Raw genomic sequence first — 18,103 nt, forward strand, 5'->3', positions numbered from 1 at the left:
GGTCACCACAACACGAGGAACTGTATGAAAGGGTCGCAGCATTAGGAGGGTTGAGAACCACCGCTCTAGAAGGGTGCTAGCAGTCAGAGCCAGTAGCCATGGTAGTGGATTTGGTTGTTTCCATTTTCCTTGGTTGATACCATGCCACGGGTAGGCTTGAGGGTAACCTTTAGATTAATAATCAAGTTTAGACTACTCAGGGGCCTGTATATTTAGACTAACACCCTGAGTTTTAAGCATACTACGATATAAAAGACCCAAATTATAATAAATCTCATACGTAGTAAAAATTATGCCTGCACTACATTACTTTCTAATTTAAAAACAGTAAATTTAAAAAATAAGTTTATGACAATCACAGCAAAAAACAAAATGCATCGCCATCAAGTCAAACTCTTAGCAACTCTTAGGATTTCCAAGGCTATAAATCTTTACAAGAACAGATAGACTCATCTTTCCCCCATGGAGCAGCGGGTGGGTTTGAACCACTGAGCTTGTTACCCAATAGTGTCACTAGGACTATTGGTGGAATCACTTGGAAGGAGTAAAATAATAGTTGAGTTTTAAATTAATGTCCAGTGATTGCACAATTGAAGAAATCCTAGACCGGCACTTCTCTCTCCCTCCCTCCAGTCGTGAGCATTTCCCCCTTCTTTTCGTGCATCATTCTGTCAGCCATGAGCATTAAGTTCGGACCACCTGCCAGGCCTGGTGCTAAGTTTTAGCAAACACTCTAGCCTCCAGGGGCTCATAGTTATGGGGAGAAAAGCATGCAAACAGATTATTTTAGTGAAAGAATCTTTGCATCCAGAGAACCACAGCCAGCACACAGTGCAGGGTAAGCAGTTAATAAATGTGTGTCAAGAAGTCTGGGTTCCACTCTCTGCCTCTGACCAGACAAACTCAGTCACATATAAAATCTCCATATACATCAGCACTAAGTGGGAATATGTACTAAAATTGTTCAACTAAATAAAGCTTGCTGATTGAACAAAGTGGGAATATGTACTTTGTTCAATCAGTAAGCTTTATTTAATTGAACACTTTTAGTTAATAGTATTTCAGTTGCCTCGTTTACATAGGAAAGCTGGACAATGAATAAGGAAAACTGGGGAATCGATGCCTTTGAATTATGATGTTGCCAAAGAATATTGCATGTTCACAGAACTGCGAAAAGAAAATCCAAACCGGTATTGGAAGATGTACAGCCAAAATGCCCCTTAGAAGCAAGGATGGTGACACAGCATGGGCTGCTATCAGGACCGACCAGTCCCAAAGAAGGACATCCTGCTTGGTAGAGTAGAAGATCAATGAGATAGACTGACGCCCTGGCTACACCAATGGGAGGACGGGGAGGATGGTGCAGCACCGGCAGTGTTTTCTTTTGATAGTACCTCGGCTCGGGTCGCGATGGGCTGGAACTGACTGGATAGCACCTAGCAACAAAACTGTGTCCGGACACACCACATCCTGAAACTCCGGAAGTGAATGAAGGGAAATACTATGTTAAGAATTCTCCATCTCCCGGAGGTGAAAGACACATGAAACAGCCACTCTTAGATTACACAGTAAGCAAGACATGCGTGGGCTTAATTGTGCTGTAGTGGACAATTAACTTCTCATTTTTCACCATATCAAAGATTCTGCTTATAGGGACCGCTTGACATCCATCTCTCTCTATGCCCCGCAGCATCTTCCTATACAATCACAGCCCCTTTTCGAGTTTGTAGTCCCACAACAGCCCGTGCTTACCTTGCTTATTGGGAAATCTAAGTGCGAAAATAACAATACGAATGAAGTAAAACTCTAATAAGAAAACACTTGAGTAAAATGATTACCCGACTGATGAAGAATTTAAGTTAGCCTAAGTGGTTCCAGAAGTCTTCAGAGAGCAGGTGGCATATCAGCTCTGCCTTGACGCAGACAGCACCAGAAGACCCTCTCCGTCAGGAGAGCCCAGCTTGAGCACAGCTCAGGAGCGAGAACGAGCATGCTGCCTGTGCGCCGCTGTTCTGCAGAAAGCATAAAGAATAACCGGATGACCCTGTGGAGTCTCTTTCAAGATGAGCCCACCTGCCATCCAGTCATTGTGCGTGGATTGCAATTGTAGAGACCTACAGGGTTTTCAGTAGTTATGACCTTTTAGAAGTAGATCATCAGACCCTTTCCCCCATCATCTCTGGGTGGATTAGAACCTGCCACTTGTTAGTCACTGTGGGCTTAACCATGTGTACCACCCACGAGTGCTAAGAATAGAATACTGGAAGTCTGTGCTATCCTGATCCCAATGTTTTATGAAATAAGTCGAGGCACTTTCTATGAAATAAGAGGAAGCAGCTCCTACATGTTTCCTCATGTTCTGTGGCTTCAAAACTTGTAAGACTTTGATTACTGTCTTTCCTTTTCATTATTTGATGATTAAAAAAGTATTCTAGGAAAATAATTCCAAATACAATATTAAGATGATCTTTTGAGGACTTGGGGAAGAATTTAAAACTGCATCGTTCTCCCTTGCTATTAGGAGGTAGTATCTGACTAGAAGAAGCACCAACATATTAGGCTAATGCAATCTTGTTGAAAGGTTCATACTTTTAATTTTTCATAAATTATACCACAAATAAGTGTGTGGGCACAACACTGTATATACTCAAGTATAAACCAAGGTTTTTTCTGTTTTGTTGTTTTGTTTTTTTAAGCTGAGTTTTTCAGCACATTTTTAATGCAGTTTTGGTGGTAAAATTAGGTGCCTCGGCTGAGATTCGGGTCGGCTTATACTTGAGTATTTGCAGTAGGAGCTTTCATGGGCTATACGTCACATGATTTGCTTGATGTAACTGTCTAATTACTTAATCTACCTACTGATTTTACTAAGTTCATAGTATTTAATGAATTTTTTCATTTCTAAATTAAGAGCAATATATAGATTATGATGATGATTGCATAAATCTTAATACAATTAACTTTATGGTAGGTGAAGTATATTCCAATAAAACTATTTTATATATATATATATAATCTGTATGGGAGTGGATCAGCTCTCCCACCAAGCAGCTGGTGGTTCCAGCGTGCTGACCGACACGGAACCCGGTACACCTCCGGGGTTCACTCCTCAAGGTGTGCCTGCCTCAAGCCACAGTCTTTGCCATCATCTGATACCCATGTGAAAGCTAGACATTGTAGGAGGACGACCGAAAAGAATCAACACACTCAAATGATGGTGCTGGAGAAGAATATTGAAAGAACCACGGACTGCCCTAAAAACAGGCAAATCTGTCCTGGGAAAAATACAGCCAGACTGCTCCTGAGAAGCAAGGATAGCAAGACTCAACCCCACCTACTTTGGACACATCATCAGGAGATCACAGCCCTTGGAAAAGGACATCATGCTCGGTAAAGGGACGGCAAAAAAGAGGAAGACCCCGGACACAAGGAGCTGCCAGGGTGCAGAAACAATGGGCTCAAACATAGCCGTCGGGATGCTGCAGCGCCGGGCGGTGTTGCATTCTATTACACGTGGGCTCACCGTCAAGTTGACAGCAACTAACAACAACAGTGTGTTAAGAACGAAGAAAAACTCATGTAATGGGAGAGATGGTGCCAGCAGTGCTTACACAGTGTTGATTATTTAAACCTATGGAGAACGTTTTTGGCACCTCATCGTTTCCCAGCCCAAGCAATCTGAGCTTGAAATCACAAAAAACAATACAAATTTATGTCAGTTCAGAGCTTTATAGCTTGAATTTGTGTTCCCAGCTTTGCTACGAAACAAATGCACAGAACAGTATCTGGTGTAGAGTGGGTTTCTGACCATTGTTTGCTGAATACATTTGAAATGAAATAAGGCACTGGGCCCTGGCTTCAGCGTGGGCACTCCCCAGATCCCAAAGGGACAGCAAACAACGGCATCTTGAGTATCCTGCAAAATAGTCCCCAAAACGTCACTTAGAGGCAGTTGCATCATGGATTCGTGTGGGCATTTGCCACTCGCTAATGATGATTCTGCCTGCTAATAGTAGGTGTTTTGTCTTCACAAAATTGTAAAAGATTAGGAGAAATCTGTTTTAGGATCAAAGGGAAGAAAGTTACCTTTACTAAGTTGATCATTGTCTTTATTCCTAACTTTTTTGTTAGCAGCACAATCATGCCGCTGAGTAATCCAGTGTGCTTTTTCTTCACACATCTGCAATGCAGAGCAAGGAGAGCACTAGCAATGCAAGAAAGGGCGGGATGTGTTTGTTTTTGGTTTTGTTTGTTTGTTTGTTTGTTCATTTCAAAAAAGGTTAATAAGTGGTACCCGAGGTTAATTCACAAAGACATTGGAAATTTCTCTTTACAATAGAGAGGCACCAAACAAGATGGTGATGAAAATATGTATTCTTGCTATTTGATGCTACAGAGATAGAAAGGAATTGATTGGTTGGATTTTTAAAATCTGTGCTATTAGTTCTGTGGTGAGGAGGAGGGGTGGGAAAGAATTTTACTTACATCATAATAATATAAAATGTGTAGTAGCTTCAGATAACTGGAAATACTAATTATCTTTTACTAACAAAGTTATCATTAAGAAACAGCAGCTAGTTTTAACCACTGCATGTGGAAGGAAGTGAGCCCTGGGGATGCGGTGGTTAAGCACTTGTCTACTACCAGTAGGTCGTTGGTTCAAAACCCCCAGCCACTCTGGGATAAAGGCCAAGCAGTGCACTTCCGTAAAGATTACAGTCTTGGAAACCCGATGGAGCCGTTCTACTCAATCCGACAGGTTCCCTAGGAGCCGGGATGCCCTGGCTCTGCAGCTCGTGGTCTGCATCAATTTAATGTGGGCGGCCCTCTCATTGACAGCACAATGCCTAACACGATGCCACAGAGCTCCATGAGGCTTTTCTTTTTCATTTTTACTCCTTCCCGTAACGAAACAGAATCTGCTCTCCTACATCTATTTCATTAGAAATGTTGAAGCACCTGTCACCGATCATCATCAGTTTATACATATTTCAAGATTTTTGTTTTGGTTTTTTTCTTCTCTGATGAACAAATGGAATCTCACAGGGTCCGTATGTCCACCTGTCTGGGTGGGAAGGTCCCACGTGGTTGTTGAGTTACCTGTCTGGACTCTTATCCCCATTTACTATCTGGATGATGCCACCTTCTGTCATTCTAATTACTGTGCTAAGAAGTGGCTGTTCTCAGCTCACTGTGTGACAAGCTCTCTGCCTTATGAAAGAATCCCAGACGCCTCTGCAACCAATTGATCTGCCGAAGCAGTGTCACTGTCACCCAGAATGCTGACTTCAGTACACAGACTTAACTCAAGAGTCACAGAGTGCTCTAAGAGAAGTGTTCCTATGGGCATGCAGCTAGAGGTTGGTTTCAGTAGAACTCTTGCCTTATCTTGACATGCAGAATAAATCTTTTCAAAACAGTCAGCTTAGAGACACACACACAAATATATATATATAGATAGATAGATAGATAGATAGATAGATAGATAGATAGAGAGCGAGCCAGGATTCTAGTCCCTGTAAAACAATACTGATTTAACAACCTACCAACATCAGATTACTTAATAAGCAACATAGGAATGGGCTGGCTTGTGCTTGCTTACTGATCCGCAGTAAACACTTGGACATTTTCCCGCCATATCAAAGATTCGGCTTCTAGGTGTAGGTGACATCTGTCTCTCTCCTGATCCTACAGACCCAAATCCTCTTGTTAAATCCGCACTCTCTGACAGGGTTGGGGTATGCCAAGTGAGCAAGGTAAACAAAGGCTTATTTGTGCTCACTTACCGCGATCTGCAGCGCATGTTTCTCACATCGAAGATCAAAACAAACCAAGTCCACGGATGCCGAGTCAACTGAGATGCATCGTGACTCCAGGCGAGAGTCACCCTGCAATCTTTCCAGGAGCTCAGCCTCATCTTTCCTCCAGGAAAAATGAGCCACCAGTGAACTTGAGCCACCCACCGTGAGGGTAACAGCCCAGGACTTAACCCACTATGCCACCAGTGGTGAAACCCACGTGAAGTTGTTCACTGCGGATGAGTAAGTGAACACATGTCAGCAAACCCGTACTACGCTGGCTAGTGGGGTAATCCGCCACCGCGGTGCCTGCCTCACCTGGCCGGTGAAACTTACAAAGATCAAGAGCTTTCAAAGGCGAAAACACAACAGCAACTCAGTGCCACCTGGGTGGCTGGTGACTCATCGCGACCCTGTAAAACAGGGTAGAACCAGCCCTGTGGCTTTGCAGGCCTGCACTTCTTTAGGGGAAGTAGAAAGCCCTGTGTTTCTCCCCAGGACCATCCAGTGGTTTCGAACTGCTGACCTTACGGATCCACAGCCCAACTGGTAACCACCATGCCACCAATTTCTTTTCATTTTCTTAAGAGGAAGGCCTGAAGGAATGGTGCTTATTTGCCCATTTAAGTTATTCCTTTTGCTTATGTTGAATATTCAGTACTGTGATAAAGACAGACTTGGCTGAATCTAACAGTGATCCCTTTGTCATCATTAAATAGCTGTAGATTTTTAATATAATAAAGATGGAACTGCCTTCAGAGTTGCACATTCACACAGTGGCATTCAAGCTTGTGCCACCACTTCCATGCTCAGAGCTTTGTAATTCTACCATAATCACTTGTTCTTGGCAGAAACATGATACAAGCTCTCAGCCGAGGATAATATTTTTGAACGTTTTTTTCAGTGTTCTCATTATGTGATTATGGGAAATTGTAACCCAGTATTAATTGTCTCTTGCTTTTTATGTTTATAATATCTCAAAATGCTCCTTGAAATAACACAAGCTAACTTGACGTAAGGCAAGAGTGTATCTTTTACCTGGCAGGGATATTTTATTAGTTAAATACTGATGATAATTTACACAATGATGTCAAAACAAGAAGAGTTTATTAGAAGAAAAGGAGCCACAGTTGTGATTTCTCCCATTTCCTTTGAGATTGGATGCTAACTCCTTTGGCACATAATAATTGATAGACTTCTTCAGGTACAGAATGAATTTTGATTTAATTGATTTCTTAATCCATAAACTGCTAAGTATTTTACTGACTCATAGGCATTGCCACTCTGAAATTTGATAGCCAGGAAGGATCAGTGTTTCACCCCTATTTTCATAGTTTAACATTTGCCAAAGGTTCCTTCTTTTGAATTCTTTCTACTATATTTCAGGGCTCAAACCACACAAGTCATTGCTGTCGAATCAATGTGGACTTTCAACAGTCTCGTGTATGTCAGAGTAGAGCTGCAGTGGCTTGGTTTTCAGATGGAGAGCATTGGATTTTTCTTCCAAGGCTGGGTGGACTCAGGTTGATTGCAGTTAGTAGCCAAGCATGTTAACTGTTTGCAGCCACCCAAGGACTCCTCACACGACTGCTGGGGTTCAGTACAGTGGGAGGAATCTAGTCCACACCACCCACTTAGCAGATGTGACAGTTTTGACAGAAAGGCAGGTCCCATTTTGCGCTAGACAGAAGATTCATTGAACCCTGATGCTTGTCCACGCGGGTTGAAACCAGGCAGAAGGGTTCCCTGACATCTTCACGGGAGACCTATTAGAGACAATGAGTTCATCTTTGTGGAGATCTTTCAATAAAGTGTAATTGATGTTTGAATTTTCATAAGGCAAACACAATATCTACCCCCGAATGCTTGGTAAGACTATTTCGCACACATGCGTGTGCCAGATGGATTGTAATGACAGTCGATAGGCCTCTCCTCACCCTTGCGTTCTGTTGTCAAAAATCTGCACATCAAAACAGCTACGATTTTTACAATAAGATTTATTGGATAAAAGACTTGGGTGCACATTGAAAACAATATGCCTTAGATAAGACTATAACTTAAATGTTCTATAATACATATGATTTTTAAAGGTTTATTTAAGGATGTTTTTAACATGCTTTAGAGAAAGAGACAAATCCGTTTGGGAAATACCAGGAAATATTTTCTTGATCGTGCATACTCTACATAATTCTTATGGGAAAAAAAAGTACAATGTCTGATGCAAGACACTCAGAAATCGTTCTTCAAACTGAAGGACAGGCAGAGAGCAAAGCACAATCACATCACAATACAAGTAGTTTTCTCCCCGAAGAGCACTCTTGTGGCTGAGATCATGCGAATGGGAGACTTAAAAACCCAGGAAGTTTAGTCAGTGAAATGATTACTACAATGTAGTTTGCCATCCTTTGTAGTATTCGTGTAGGGATCCACGAGAGACTCATGTGGTGAAAGAGGTGTCTGGAGACCCTTGCTCGGGGGACAGGTGGCTGCACCGCTTTATGAATTCCCTAAGATTGTGAATGTAGGTTTTATCTTCTTGTGTCAAAATATGCATTTTAATATTCAAACATTCTACCACATAATAAGCTGTAACCATATGTTTATTTGTTACATGATACCACTATAACATTAATAAATATTTACAGAGCGACGGTGCATCATAGATAGATTAGAAATGGTAGCTCTCTTAGTTTGATTTTCACCGAAAGTCACCAGGGCCTCCAAAAGCTCATGTTAAACACTGTTACATTTGCTACTCATTGATAACAGCCAAGGAGCTTAAACATTTAAGAATGACACCCCCTTTTTAAAAATCATCTCATGTTATTTATTTTCCCCAATTGCATGGATTAAAGATGGAGTGTTATCTCAGCTTCGAATGCCGTAGCTTGATGCCACAGCTTTTGCTTTATCTGTATGTGAATCCTGTCTTTAATAAAGATGAGCTCTGCTCAACTTTCTGTTCCTGAGAGGCACTTGGGTACGCATCTCAATCTACACTGTTAGGAGGTAGGACCAGGGGAATTCAGCAATGTGGCTAGTCTATTAATAATTAGCCTGGCAAGCTCTGTGATTGATAAGAAGTTTTGTGATTTATGAAACTTAGCATCACCTCCATAAATTGGATCATGTGCAATTAGATTGACAGCCATCCATTTAAAAAAAGGAGAGAAGAAAAGAAAGACAAACTCAGGACTCCTGACTCAGACTTTTTCTAGTTGTTACAGTGCTACCTTAGTATTTATCCTTCTGTGACAGCTGGGACTAGACCAGAGCCACAGGCAGGAGACAGGAGGCTCAAGATAAGGTACAGCCTTTTCATTTTCATGTGTCAGGAGACAGTCTCCAGGTGATTTCCTAGTCAGCCGAAACCAGCAGGAACTTTTGCTAGGTGGGTAGTTATTGACTTGGTTACCTATTTTCAGTGTTCTGTGGGCTTCCTCACTTAGCTCATAATAATGAAGCCCTAAGCTCAGCTGTTTTGACTTTCGTCTCAGCCTGTGTTCAGGCAGCTAACTTCTCAGGATTCTAAATTTCAGCTCGGAGTTTCACATAGTGTTAGAACTCCAAGGAGCCTAAGTAGGAGTCATTCTCCAAGTGAGTGCAGTAAATGAGCATTCTTCATCGGCCTTCGGCCTACCGTGAGCATATTAGCCAGCTCCGCTTAATAATTGTCGAGGGCCCAGCGGTGAGAGTGGCGATACTGGGAGGGAAGGAGGGGTAGAAAGGGGAAACCGATCACAAAAGGATCTACATATAGCCTCCTCTCTGGGGGATGGGCAACAGAAGGGTGGGTGAAGGGAGACGCCGGGCAGTGTAAGATAAGATAAAATAATAATTTATAAATTATTAAGGGTTCATGAGGGAGGGGAGAATGGGGAGGGAGGAGGGGAAAAGGAAAATGAGGAGCTGATTCCAGGAACCCAAGCGGAAAGCGAATTTTGAGAATGATGAGGGCAACGAATGTATAAGTGTGCTTTACACAAGTGATGTATGTGTGGATTGTGATAAGAGTTGTATGAGCCCCAATAAAGTGATTTTTTAAAAAGAAATATTGAAATATGTAATTGATATAAGTAAATCAAGACAGCCAAAATGAAAAAAATAATAATAATAATTGTCAAGGGCACAGCAAACTGGGGTCACAGGACACCTCTCCATCCCCAGTGTTTGATGCCAACTATTCTGCTTGTGTCATGATCACGGATTCTGAAGTCATTGTGCAATGTCCTGACTTCTGGTTTTTCTGTGGGAAGATGAGAGTGTTGCGATTCGCCTCCTTCACTGTGCTCTGCTGCAATTGTCTCTCGCTAGCGCATGTAAACTCCCTACCACAAAACTGCCACCCTCACACCCTCTTTGTTCATTGACTAAATTTAGTCACGAAAAGAATATATCTCTTCGCCTTTAACTATTTCATTTAGTTTAATGAGCATGCTACTGAAATGACTCATCGGCTTCTCTGTGCTTTCTGGAAGGTAAGATGTAGCAGATGCCATGTTAGTGTGAAGTGCTGGGCAGCGTGAACTTCTGTAACTGCCCTGAATGTCTCTTACAGCCTTCCTCTAGGTTTGAAATGTCCAAATTGTGTGTTTCAGACGTTGAGAAAGAAAGGCCTTAATGGTTGTGACAGCCCAGACCCTGATGCAGACGATTCCGTAGGTCACAGCCCTGAGTCTGAGGACAAGTACAGGAAAATTAACGAAGATATCGATCTAATGATCAGCAGGCAAAGATTGTGTGTAAGTACTCGGCTCCCCCTTCGTTTTTTTTTTACTCTCGGTATTTCTCTGAACCTGGCAGGCATTGAACAGGAAAGAGAACAAAGGCCGTGAAAGCCCCGATCCCGACTCCTCTTATGCACTCACCCCACGCACTGAAGAAAAATACAAAAAAATTAATGAAGAATTTGATAATATGATCAAGAGTCATAAAATTCCTGTAAGTACCAAAGGTAGATGGCTGGTCTGCTGATAGCTGCTGCCGTAACATACCTTAACCCTTTCAGTGATGGCTTTCTCTAAGAAGCACTCGAGAGTCAGGTGGAGAGAAGAGCCATCTCACCCTCCAGGCAGTTCATTCGCAAAGCAATCCCTAGGGGTGCTGACATTACCTAATCCAGAAGAGTGCCACCCTTCATGAAGTTCTCTCTGAGGTAGAACATTCCCAGCAGGAAGAGAATAGGTGACACACCCTGAATTTGCACAATCATTTAAAAAAACAATAGACAGCCCACAAAAGTGACAATCCCAGGATCTCCTTCAGAACAGATCCCCTGTAAAATACAGGAGCAGGTGTGCATTGCTTTACCGTTTTCATTTGGGTCGTGTCCAACTGCATATACGTCTGTGACCCCATCAGGTGTTGGGGTTTTGTTTTGTTTTATTTTAAAAAGGAACTCTCCTTTTGTTTAGTATCTCCCCCCTAATGAGAGGAAGACCCTGCAGTTCATCGTGACCACCCAGCGAAGCTCAGGGTGGATTCCAGTGCCAGCCACTCCTCCTTCCCCTCCCGCTGGCCCTGTTAGCACTGCAGCCTTTCTCTCCTGGCCGGGCAGCACCTGGCTCCTCCATTCCTGCCACCTGCACTAGTCACCCACAAAGCCCAGGGCACTCGCTGGCTCAGGAAAAGAGTGGCGGTGGTGGCTGCACCGACAAGGCAAGGGGGCGGCAGCAGCCAGGGTGCCCCCGCGAACCTCATTCCTAGCACCTTCACACCAGGTCCTTGTGGCCACCCACCCCTCCACCTTTGCCCCCAAACAACAACAAAAGAACACCCCCTGCCTTCGAGTCTATTCTGACTCATCGTGATCCTGTAGGACAGCAGAACTGTCCCTCTGGCTTTCCGAGCCTGTAAACCTTTACAGGAGCAGGGAATCTCGTGTTTCTTCCCCCACTGACCTTGCAGTGAGCAGCCGAACGTGTAACCCGTTATCCCACAAGGGCTCCTGTAAGTTTCTAAGGGGTGAGATAGCTTCACCTTTCTCCCTCGGGACAGCTGTTGGATTTCAATCACCTGCCTGGGGTCAGCATCTCAGCACTTAACTCCCTATGCCAGCAGGGTTCTTTTGCCCAGATGTGTGCAACGTCCGAATCCAGCTGCTGGCAGAGCCCCTGGGCAGTCTAACCACAAACCTCGCACCACGGAGCGATGTGTTCAGGCTCTGCCTGGAAGGCTCTTATTAGCTTTTAACATAATAGGCTGTATGGGGATTTGATTACAGATTGCACAGGGCTGCCTGTATACAATATGGTGTTTGCACAGCATCCAAATCACATAGCATTCTGTGAATGTATCATAGATGTTAAGAGATGCATACCTATATGTATATGCATATTCATGTATACACATACACTCAAAGGGGCTTCAAAAAGCTCATGGAAAAAGGGCATGGAAAGATGCTGGATTTGTTTTTCACACACTCTTTGAAGCCCCCATAATATACATCATATACATACATATAAATATATACTATCCTGAGACCAGACACAGCCAGGGAACTGAAGTTCTCTCATGTAAGCTGAGTCATCCCTAACTAAAAGCTCATTTCTGAATAAAACGTCAGCCCTCACCCTATCTGTGAAATTCTACAACACTGAAGGGTTAAAGCTAATGCTCGCTGCAGGGAAACAGGCTGCATGGAAACATAATGGTAAAGTTTCAACATGTTTGTGTGCCGGGGTGATTAAAAGCTTCATCAGACAAGTTGCTTTGCCTACACCAGCAGTCCGTATGCTTTAACATTTGGCTACATTTTGTCTTAACCAAGTCAAAAAAAAATTCTAACTATTGGTCATATGCCTTGCCAGATATTTAAGAGAAATAACTCTTGCATGTATTATTTTGTTTGCCCACCTTTGTACTGGAAAAACAGAATGCTCTCTTATATTCCATCACCAAAAGATGTTCATTTTGTGGCATAAAGTGATAAAACTCAAGGTGTAGATGCTTTCTGAATAACTACTGTTAATTTCTGAACCTTAACTGTATATAATCTCTTTAAGAGGTAATTAATTCCTTTTTTAAAAATAAAATGTTTTTGTAAGTTAGCCAAATAGCCTAAGCCTGAGGATTGAGAGAAAGAAAGAGAGACTGCAGTGAACATGTGCTTTGGGAAGGAGAAAGGCGGATACTACTTGGGGACAAAGTAGCTGCATTTCTAATTCAAATCCACAACTGAAGTCACAAAATAAATGAATGCTTTACACTTAGTAGGTACATAAACTGCCTGTATTGAATTAAGATGAACACTTCAAATTTTATTTTTAAATATATGCATAATTCAACGACCTTCAGAAACACATGACTGCTTCCTTTGTTAAGGGAAATGACAACTAGAAGTGGAGCTTTCGTTGGGTAAGAACGGTATTCTGAGGGAAAGCTGCTGTTAGGTGCTATGGAGCCAGTTTGACTCAGAGTCAACCCTGTGTACAGCAGAACTAAATACTGCGCAGTCTTGTGCCATCTTACCACCACTGCTCTATCTGAGCCCCTTGGTGAAGCCATTGAGCATCGTCCCCTTTTCTGTCAACTCTCTGCTTTACCAAGCATGATAGCCTTCTCCAGGGCCTGGTCCCCCTCGTGAGAACCTTCCTAAGCTAAGCGTGTGAGCATTCTGACAGTACGGCTTTCAGCATGGATTTGTTCCTTCTTTTGGCAATCCATAGCATAGTCAGTGTTCTTCACCAACATCCTAGTTCAAAGGCACCAATTAGTCCTGTCTTCCTTATTTACTGTCCACCCTCTAAATGAAATGACTAAAACTTCCATGACTTGGGTCAAGTATACCTTAGTCCTTGCTAACATCCTTGCTCTTTAATCCTGTAAAGAGGTCTTGTGCAACATATTTGCCCAATACAATATGTTGTTGGATATGTTAACTGCTGCTTCCACAGAAGCACTGATTAAGGATCCGAGTAAAGTGATATTCATGACAACTTCAATCTTCCCTCCACTTATTATGATATTGTGTATGGGTCCACTTGTAGATGGTGTCTTTATGTTGCGGTCTAATCTATCCTGGAGGCTGTAGTCTTGATTTGCGTAAGTAAATCAAGTCCTCTTCAGATTTCAGCAAGCAAGGTTGCGCCATCTGCATATTGCAGGTTGTTTAATGAGGCCTCTTCCGATCTTGATAACTCATTCTCCTTCGTGTAGTCCACCTTCTCAGCATAGACATTATATAAACCTGACATACACCTTTTCTGATGTTTAGCCATTAGGGAAAGCTCAGCGCTATAAAGTCATCTAACCACCGAGACCTGTACTAGAATACAGCCCCTTCAACCGGGAGCACGCTCCTTTCTTATGCCACTCTGCATACTTGTTATCTCCAGAATTCCCAGATGGTAAGATAGCCATTGGGACTTTATCTTACTCAGAAGATGGGGTGAAAGTAGTTCCTTTGAGCTAATTTTGTAACTGAGTTTCTCTTGCAATGTAATACACGAACTAGTACAGAGGCGCTCCACAGAAAGGTCTGTGAACGTAGGATTTTAACGTAAAAGCCTTTAGATGTCTCAGAGAGGAGGACCCCTTCTCGCACATAGCAAACAGGCCAGTGGATACAACACTACTGAGCATCCTCACATGGAAGTAACCCCAAAGGGGGCAGAGCTTTGACTTGCATATGTCTACGGGAAACCCCATATTTATACATTGGAACATTCACCTCTGCTTTCTGGGAAAGAGGGGTGCTGCATAGAGGTCTTTTACTATGTCATGCAAAGAGCTCAGAATCAAGACACACGCTTTCCTAAGAGGTGCAGCGGGATGTGGTGGAAGACGAAAACCACATCAGTGCACGAGCCAAGCCGTGGGAAGGAGCCACACGGCTCCGGGCCGCGCCCTCAGCATCTTCATCTCCTCAGTAAGTGCTTCAGTCTGCACCATGAAAAGCCCGGTTTTTGCACATCACTTTCAGTTGCTGGAAGTAAATTTTGTTGAAAGTTTCCACAGCTGCTAAAACATTTACATCAGGGCAAGGACACTCTGCCCTTTGTGTGGAGGGGAGTGTCTCCGCCGCTTTCAAAACATTGCAAGATTATTTTTCTGTTTCAAAGACTCAGTTTAGAGAGTTTCCTTTTTTGAAAATAGAAAATGTAATATTGCAATCATCTGTTTGGATAATGTCATGTATGCCCACATTCCTCAATTACATGACATGATTCATGAGTGATTTGGAATCTTGTTGACCAGCGTTTCCCCACAAAAGGGCTGCCATGTTTCATGTCAGTCTCCATTGAGGAAGCAGGGGTGGGGCAATGGACTCCATTGAGGAAGCAGGGATGGGGCAATGGGCTCCGTTGAGGAAGCAGGGGTGGGGCAATGGGCTCCATTGGGGAAGCAGGGATGGAGCAATGGGCTCCATTGGGGAAGCAGGGGTGGGGCAATGGGCTCCATTGGGGAAGCAGGGATGGAGCAATGGGCTCCATTGGGGAAGCGGGGATGGGGCAATGGGCTCCATTGGGGAAGCAGGGATGGGGCAATGGGCTCCATTGGGGAAGCAGGGATGGAGCAATGGGCTCCGTTGGGGAAGCAGGGATGGAGCAATGGGCTCCGTTGAGGAAGCAGGGGTGGGGCAATGGGCTCCGTTGAGGAAGCAGGGATGGGGCAATGGGCTCCGTTGGGGAAGCAGGGATGGGGCAATGGGAACCATTGAGGAAGCAGGGATGGGGCAGTGGACTCCTTGAGGAAGCAGGGATGGGGCAATGGGAACCATTGAGGAAGCAGGGATGGCAATGGACTCCGTTGAGGAAGCGGGGATGGGGCAATGAGGAAGGAAGGGAGGGCCATACAAACGGATGGAAAGGGATCAGGAGGGAAGTCAGAAGAAATCTTATTATCTAGTCTTCAAAATGTCAGACTGTACAGGGAGAGAAATAATGCTGTTAAGTAGCATAGAGGGAAGGAGCTCTGTAGGGTACAGTGGTTATGAATTGGGCTGAAGTCCGAACACTTGACAGATCAAAACCACCAGCCGCTCCGCAGGACAACAGTGGGATGCTCTAGTCCCATAAGCAGCTGCAGTCTTGGAAACCCATGAGGAACTCGGTCCGCTGTGAGTCTGCATGGACTTGCTGGGTGTGAGAGGCTTGCCAGAGGAGTGAAAGGGAAAAGTAGTGAGACTCTCTGTGTGGGGTAGGAAAGAAAGGACCATATTGGAAACACAGTGTAGATACATTGGAGGAAGCCCCTCAGGGGCTGAGGATGAGAAATAGGATGTGAGACAAATGGGGGACGTTAACAGCTGGACCGACAGACGTTGAATGGTGGATGACTGATGACAAACAAACAGCTCTGTGGCTGTGAAATCAGGTCCAGCTCCCGGCAACCCCAGGTGCTATGGAGTCGAGCTGTCCCGCAGGTTTTTCGTGGCTGTCATCTTTCCAAAAGCAGCTGGCCAGCCCCTTTTGTCGGGAGCTGCTGGGTCCATTGAAAGCAGCAGCCTTTGGTGATGCTGCTGCTGTGAACGGGCCCTTGAGTTGGCTCCAGCCCATAGTGACCGTGTGCACAACAGAAGGTGCGCCCAGCCCTGCACCATGCTCCTCATCGTTCTTCTGGCTGAGCCCATTGTTAGGGCTCTGTGTCAGTCCCTCTTGTTGGGGGCCCTTCCTCTTTTTCACAGCCCTTCCACTTTACCAAGCCTGTTGTCCTCCAGGGACTGGTCTCTCCTGATAACGTGTCCAACGTATGTGAGACCAGAGTCTCTCCGACCTTACCTCTACGGAGCTTTTTTCTTCCCAGACAGATTCGGTTGCTCCTTTGGTAGTCATTGGCACTTTCAATAGTCTTCTCCAACACAATAGTTTAAGTGCATCACTTTTTCTTTGGTCTTCCTTATTAAATACCCAATTTTCACATGCATATGAGGCAACTGAAAATACCATGCTTTGGGTCAGGCATACAGTTAGTCTTCGAAGTACTATCCTTGCTTTGCAACATTTTTTAAAGGTCCTATTCAGCAGGTTTGCCGAAGGCAATGTGTCGTTTGATCTCTTGAAGGCTGCTTCCATCAGCATTGATTACAGACCCAAGCAAGATGAAGTCCTTGATGTTATCTATTGGTCCAGTTGTGAGGATTTTGGACTTCTTGACATTTCATTGCAATCCATACTGAAGGCTGTCATTTGTGGTGAAAAGGGGGATTCAGTTCAATCATTTACATTAAATAAAAGAATGCTCATTAACTGAAAATACTTTATTAAAAGTATTTTGACTGTTTCTTAGACTTTTCATTGTGGTAAGTTTGGGGAAACAGTGGGTTTTGGATAAGAATACCTTTCTAACCACGATGACTCACTTCAGTCCAAGGATAGACACTAGGTGTTTGGGGGCTGCCACACCTGTGTCTCTCTAAAGCAGGTGGGCCGCAAGAGCCCTGCTCTGCCCTGGCTGCACTGGACCCTGCGCTCCGAGGGCCCAGCGAGTCAATGTGCAGTTGTCACAGGCTTAAAATTCTTAGTAACTTTTAACTCAGGGTCCCACCTCTTCATTTTGCACTGAGCCTTGCAAATTATGTAGTGAGGTCTGCCTACAGCAGTTTATTTTATCACCCAAATTTCTTCCTTCCTCTCTTGAGTGTTCCAAAGATTCAGAGCTGAGTCCTGACACCTTTGCAAGTAATGAAGTTTTGTCTACTTCCTGCTTTAATATTTTAGGGGGGAAATTACTTTTACAGTTCCTAATATGGAGATGGAAAAAAAAGAGAAAAGATTAACAAATTTCCTGTTAACATTTATACAGTATTATAGGTCATTTAAGGAATCCTGGTGGGATTGTAGTTAAGCACCCAGCTGCTCACCAAGAGATCAGTGGTTCAAACCCACCAGTGGCTGGAGGAGAAAGCTGGTGAGCTGCTTCCATAAGGAGTACAGCCAAGAAAGCCATGGGCAGCACTTCTCTTCACATGGGGCCATTGAGTCAGAATTTAAGTCAACGGCGCCACCCAACAATGAAGTTTCCTTGCATTCCAAGAAATGTTTAGAACAGGGTGATCTCTTTAGGGATGCAACCACTTTGTATCTTCAATAAGGAAATAGAGCCACAAGGATAATAGATGATCTGTCTGGCTCAATGGCAACTTACTGCATAGCCTGGACTATAAAGCAGTTTTCAGATATGAAAGGAGATGTTCTGTCTGATTTGCTGAGATATTTTTTCAGTATGGTCATTTCTTAAACTTATAACTTGCTTTCAAAATTATTATGCTTCATTAATGATGCTGATAAGGAAATAAAGCATGAACTAGAGAGAATACAAAAGATATATAGATTATGAATTCTAGTTTTTATCATATTCTCCGA

The 18,103-nt window shown here is 43.6% G+C and overlaps 1 protein-coding gene across 8 annotated transcripts in view; it reads left to right on the plus strand.

Annotated features, from left to right (window-relative positions):
* MEF2C (myocyte enhancer factor 2C) overlaps positions 1-18,103 on the plus strand; it is a 194,389-nt gene that overhangs the window by 133,205 nt on the left and 43,081 nt on the right. For 7 of the 8 annotated variants that reach the window (XM_045284986.1, XM_045284987.1, XM_045284988.1 and 4 more), the window contains one exon: positions 10,397-10,540. In XM_045284986.1, the coding sequence (XP_045140921.1) occupies positions 10,397-10,540 (144 nt within the window). Of the gene's footprint in view, positions 1-10,396; positions 10,541-10,601; positions 10,740-18,103 lie in introns of all 8 variants that reach the window. The other variant, XM_045284989.1, reaches the window with a different exon arrangement.

This window comes from Echinops telfairi, unplaced genomic scaffold (assembly GCF_000313985.2).
Source record: "Echinops telfairi isolate 266 unplaced genomic scaffold, ASM31398v2 ScPeMD7_7469;HRSCAF=8507_1, whole genome shotgun sequence".
Classification (NCBI taxonomy): domain Eukaryota; kingdom Metazoa; phylum Chordata; class Mammalia; order Afrosoricida; family Tenrecidae; genus Echinops; species Echinops telfairi.